Source organism: Eleutherodactylus coqui, unplaced genomic scaffold (genome assembly GCF_035609145.1).
Source record: "Eleutherodactylus coqui strain aEleCoq1 unplaced genomic scaffold, aEleCoq1.hap1 HAP1_SCAFFOLD_705, whole genome shotgun sequence".
In the NCBI taxonomy this organism is placed as follows: Eukaryota; Metazoa; Chordata; class Amphibia; order Anura; family Eleutherodactylidae; genus Eleutherodactylus; species Eleutherodactylus coqui.
The window spans coordinates 18,012-23,605 of NW_027102088.1; the positions used below are offsets into that span (position 1 = coordinate 18,012).

Consider the following 5,594-nt stretch of genomic DNA (forward strand, 5'->3'; position numbering starts at 1 on the left):
CTTTTGCGTATACGCTCATGTGAAGCGGCCCTTAAGGTAGTATTTACTGCTTCTGTATGTATATTCGAAAATATCTACACCACATATACATTACACATGTACATTATTCCCATCAGTGTGAATAATGTGCAGCAGATATTACAAACATCACCACTTCTACTATTCTGCTCCCTGTTAGGAGGACCCAGCGGTGTTTGGCCAACTGGCTCAGGAAGCACCACCTCTACGACCATCCGAGAGAGACTGCGGTTCCAACATGTACTCGGCCGGGGAGCCTACGGGAAAGTCGTGCTGGCAGAGGACACCGCTACCTGCCAGCAATTCGCAGTGAAGGTCATCAGGAAGAAAGCCCTGCTAGCGGAAGTGGAGATGGCGGATGTGATGGTGGAGCACCGTGTTCTGCAGCTTACGATTGGGAGTCCCTTCCTCGTCCATGCAGAATTCGCATTTCAGACCAAGGTATAGTTGTTATCGCACATCTGCAAACTCCACCGCTATGTGCCCCGTAGATGTGGACTTTGTAATATAACGTCATACTAACCAACCTCCTTATATGTGTTAAGGACCGCTAGGTCACATTAACCTTTCAAGTCTTGGGTTCCAAATCAATTCGTATCTGCTGCAGCACGGAGGCCAAGAACCACACCAGAGTCGGTTTCTAGTTCTCCTCAGATACGGAGAGAGCCACGGCAAGTATATAGCTCACTCTGCTTAAGGCGTACATACTCTGAGCGTTTATTGACTGAGTATAGTTCTAAATACAGGAAAGGAATACGTCATCATTAGTCATGGGGTTAATTTCATTGGGTTAGAAAAAACATCAAGAATTGTGCTTTGTTCAACAATCAGCGCAGTGAGAATAAATATGTGAAATGTCCTTCAAATGATTACTCCTCCCGGACGTTATCCCGTCCTCCCTTGGAGTTTGGATGATCGCAGCGTCTTATCAGCACGATTTGCTCTTTTCCCATAGCTCAGGAGTGGGGGAGTCTCTTCTGATAGCGACTGTACCAGGCAAATGTTCTCGGATGAATAGAAAAAAAACAAATCATTAGACATTGCACCGAATGCCATGCTCTGCAAGTTATTTCTGCTTTAATTATTGTTTCACTACACACAAGCTTATTTACATCTTATAATGCTCCATTTTGTATCTAGTGGCCATTTTGAGACAGATTCTTCCATTGTATGGACCTGTACCTTCTCATATGTCTCTTCTACATTACAGACGCACGTTCTACTCGGACTGGAGTATCTGAGCTGCGGGGACCTGGACCAACTCCTGCAGTCGAAGGGACGGCTCGATGTCAACAGCACCAGATTCTACGCTGCAGAGATGGTGTGCGGCATCCAGCACCTCCACGCCAAGGGGATCATCCACAGAGATCTGAAGCCCGAGAACATCCTGGTGGCTGAGACGGGCCATGTGAAGATCACAGATTTCGGTCTTGCCTTGGAGAACATGCACGGAGACCGAACGGCCACCGATCATGCTGGGACCGAAGGCTATATTGCTCCTGAGGTGAGAGGAATAGACTCTTTATACTATTTTTTGCCATAGGTGTATTAATGTTCTTGGGTCATGGATCCTGGAGACAGCAGTCCAGGGATGGTATAGAGGACTGCGGTCTCAGCGCTCGCCTAGTGCAGTGCCCAGATCCCATGTAATGATGTAAAACTTATTTCCCAACTTACTGTTTACTGTTTATGGCAGATGGACGCCGGAGAGGAATACAACGCCGCCGTCGATTGGTTTTCATTTGGAGTCATCATGAATAAAATGATTACTGGCGAGCGTGAGTATAAACCAAAACTCTTTAAGGAGTCCACCTCCGGAGCGAAGAACATCATCTTACAGGTAAGAGTGTTACTTTTATTTCTTTGAGTTCTAATGTTGTAATAATTTGTGATGCTTTTATTGCCTTTTCTAGTCAGATTCTTGTAATTATAGTCAGTAATAACAGTGACATTTCTCATTTCAGCTCCTCAAAAAGAACCCGGCCAAGCGTCTCGGAGTCAACAGAAACATCCGAAAGCACCTGTTCTTCCAGCTGATCGACTGGGACTCTGGAATCCCTTAGAGTGCCCCCACCGCACATCCCTGAGGTAAGTAAATGAGCAGAATTGTACTAGATCCTGGATGGTGAGGGACTCCCTCCCTGATCTACTACTGATTGCCTATCTAGAGGATGGACCATCAATAGTTCACAACTGGAAAACCCCAAACTTCTAATATTGATGACTTATTCTTAGGATAGGTCATCAATATTAGAACAGTGAAAAGTGAGCGCTGCAGCATTTTCCTTGTATATCAGGCACAGCGTCATATATCATTTAGTGGTTATGCCTGGTATTGCAGCTCAATCCCACTGATTCGAATGCAGTCAGCAAACACGTCCGTAGTTTGTCTTACATGGGAAAACCCTTCTCACCATAATCAGAATAGTATTTTCTTTTCTTGCAGTCATCTAAACCTCAACATCTTCAGCCATTCCACCTGGACGCCGTGGAAGCAGCAGAGGCCAAGGACTTCTGCCCATCAGCTAAAGACCAGGCCATGTTCAGAGGGTTTTCATTCTCCAACTTGAAGACCCTCTTGGACTCCGGCTTTACAACCACCAGAGCGAGTGGTCCTCCTGAGCCCCCATGAGTACATCAGGAGAAAAGACACCGTGGGACCCCTTAGGAGTGTGCCAGCAGTACCACCCAGCTGGCGGTAAGTACCGGCGCCACAACATCTGCGCCATGTAGAATCATAGACATGTGCACTATACTAAAGACCTTAAAAATACCGTTTTTTTCTTACCAGTAGATGGATTTCCCCGAACCAATGACAGCAGCAGCTGATGGTGCTGCCACGGGTGAAGGGGAAACACATTGGTGCGCGATGGCCGGCTATTAAGGGGTGGAAGGAGGCCGGATTTTTTTTTTTTTTAAACATCCTGGCAACATACACTGTACATGTTTGACAGCTGTGTGCAGGGTTTGTATGGAGTGGGCTCGGGAGCGGAGCCTGCTCCATATATTGAGGCTGTCAGCTGTCTATAACATCTCACACCCAGCCACAACAACCCTGATTGGAGATAACTCTAATCGCTGTTGTTAACTATTTAATTCTGACAGCGTCATTTAAATGGTCCAATCGAAATTTACATTGCCTGAATGCCCCTCCCCTCCCAGTAATAAGATTGCAGCATTCCATTTGGATGTCTTATTGTTTAAGTGATCAAACGCTCACAAGTTTAAGTCTCCTTAGGAGCCTAAAAAAAGATTCAAAATCAGTTGAAAAAGTTTTTTTTAAATACTAAATATTAAAAGTTTTTAAAAAACCCTTTATAATATTAATTTAAAAAAACTATTTTTAGTATTGCCACGCCTATAAAAGTCTGATCTATTAAAATAGTGTAATTTTTTTGCCTGCATGGTGAACAACACTAGAATTCCACTTTTTTGTTCACCCCATCTCCAAGAAAAAAGTGTAATAAAAAGCGATCAAAAAGTTATATGTACCCCAAACAGTAGAAATAGAAACCGTCAGTTATCCACAATAAACGAGCCTTCACCCAGCTGCATCAACGGGAAAATAAAAAACTCATGGCGGCAGAAAATAATTAGTTTAAGAAGATATTTCATTTTTTCAAAAGTCGCCCAACAAAAGCTACTTAGATTTGGTATCACAATCATACCGACCCACAAAATAAAGTTATCATCTCATTTTTATGCAACCTGTGTAAAAAACACACTTGAAAAATAATATTATTGCTTTTTTTCCATTTAACGCCACTTAGAAATCGTCAGTAAGTTTTTCAGTACATCATATGGTCCACTAATTAAAAAAATAAAAATTGCCCTGCACAAAACAAGCCCTCAGACAGCTACAATGATGGGAAAAGGTCTTGCAATTCCGACCCCAAGTATCAGTCACACTACAATTTACCAAATATATCAGAATATTGCAATGGATTCCTCATAAATTCTAGCGCCCCCTGCAGGCATCCACTTGTCGCTTCTCCTAGGTTTTCCCTTGCCACAGGGAGAACTTACAGGGATTAGCCCAACAGGCCTAAAGAGAGGTTAGTGTAGTGTAGGGTCCCATCTACAAGAGGTCGCCTTGACGTGGCAGATGGGCTCACATGTTTTGATCAAAATGTGTGCTAAGAACCTCACAAGATTATGTGTCAGTAAATACAACAATAATGTCATGTAACGTCAGATATTGAGTGCTTGCAGTAGTGCTGCAGCTGCTTGCATTTGCTTGTATTGTTTCAGCCATTGTGTACATGAACTTGCGCATTCAATTTGTTTGTAGGAAGTGTGGACTACATTTGTTAATGGTTCAGTCTACAAAGATAATACTACAAGTCCCAGCAATCAGCCAAACTGTACTGACAGGACTGGAAAACGTGAATGTCATAGAAGGGGACCGTTCAATTAAAGAAGCTATGCTTAAAAGGGTTGTCTGAGTTAAGGAAACCCCTGTCACCGGGTCCCCCGTTTATCATCCGGCTCTGATCTCCCTGTGACATCACTCTGCATGCTGAGCCCATCTACAAACAAGCTGCAGCAGCCAATGACAGTGCTTGGTGATCATGGCTGAGCGCTGTAATTGGCTGCTACAGCAGGTTTACGGGATATCACAGCTGCCTGTAAACAGACAGCGGAGACCAGAGCTGACCACAAGGGACGAGCAGTGAAGGTGACTACTGATTTGTGGGGACCCAACACCTTGTAATCAGTGGGACCCCACTAATCAGGGGAGAAGTTTCAAACTTAGCACAGACCCTCTAATCACTAAACAGTGAACAATTCTCTGTAAGATCTCTGCTTGCTGTCTGTGAATGGGAATCTCTCTTGTGCCCTGATAGTTTGTTCTAATGTATCAGTTTGGAGTTGAAGCTGTGGAGATCAGAGACTGTCTAGTAAACCCTCAGCTCTGAGAAGTATTTGTACCCCCTGAGGAGACCGCAAGGTAAAACATGTCAGGGTGGCTAAGGGTTAGATTTTAATAGGGTTTTCGTAGTGCTGAGTTTCTAATCTCTACATAGGTTTTTGGAAGTTGACCATCCAGGCCTATATTTTAGGCCGAAAATCACGTAAACAAGATGTAGTCCTGACCAAAGCACGTCTGCAACTCCCGTTTTAACGCCCGTTTTGACGGCCTAGGTTGCGGTGCATATACGCCGCAGCCCCGGGATACCATCAGCTGGGAGTTTAGCTCTGCTAAACTCCAACACCCTTCCCGCCCCATTTCTGCCCCCTGCTGGCTTACAACAAGGGGAGGGGGTGGGAACTTAGCAGAGCTAGTCCCTCCCCCTCTGCTCCAGCCTATGGGAGCAGTCAGCAAAGGGATACTGCTAGACTCCCTCCCACCTCCCTTCTCCAGCAACTGTTATAGGCTCCCATAGGAGGCTATGGCAGTGGCTGCCGTTACAGAACTAACTTTTCTGGCTGGCGTAAAAACGTCTGGCAGGAATGCATACCATATGAGCTATATTTGCCGGCCAGATGTCTATATACATCGGGTATACGCCCATCTGAACTCCTACATTGGAAACCAATGCAACAGATGGGTAGCGTATATCGGGCCGCTGTGA

General features: G+C 44.8%; 1 protein-coding gene across 1 annotated transcript; it reads left to right on the forward strand.

Moving 5' to 3' along the window:
* The first annotated feature begins 298 nt into the window (after positions 1-298).
* Positions 299-2,650, forward strand: LOC136595518 (protein kinase C delta type-like). The gene is made up of 4 exons (XM_066588709.1): positions 299-459; positions 1,229-1,522; positions 1,715-1,858; positions 2,465-2,650. The coding sequence occupies exons 1-4, from the start codon at positions 370-372 to the stop codon at positions 2,648-2,650; spliced, it is 714 nt and encodes a 237-aa protein (XP_066444806.1). The 5' UTR covers positions 299-369.
* The last annotated feature ends 2,944 nt before the right edge of the window (positions 2,651-5,594 follow it).

Coding starts and splice junctions, on each gene's coding strand:
- LOC136595518 (XM_066588709.1), top strand. CDS start 370: ATGGCGGATGTGATGGTGGAGCACCGTGTTCTGCAGCTTACGATTGGG. Junction 460..1,228: donor AATTCGCATTTCAGACCAAG/GTATAGTTGTTA, acceptor TCTACATTACAG/ACGCACGTTCTACTCGGACT. Junction 1,859..2,464: donor CGAAGAACATCATCTTACAG/GTAAGAGTGTTA, acceptor CTTTTCTTGCAG/TCATCTAAACCTCAACATCT.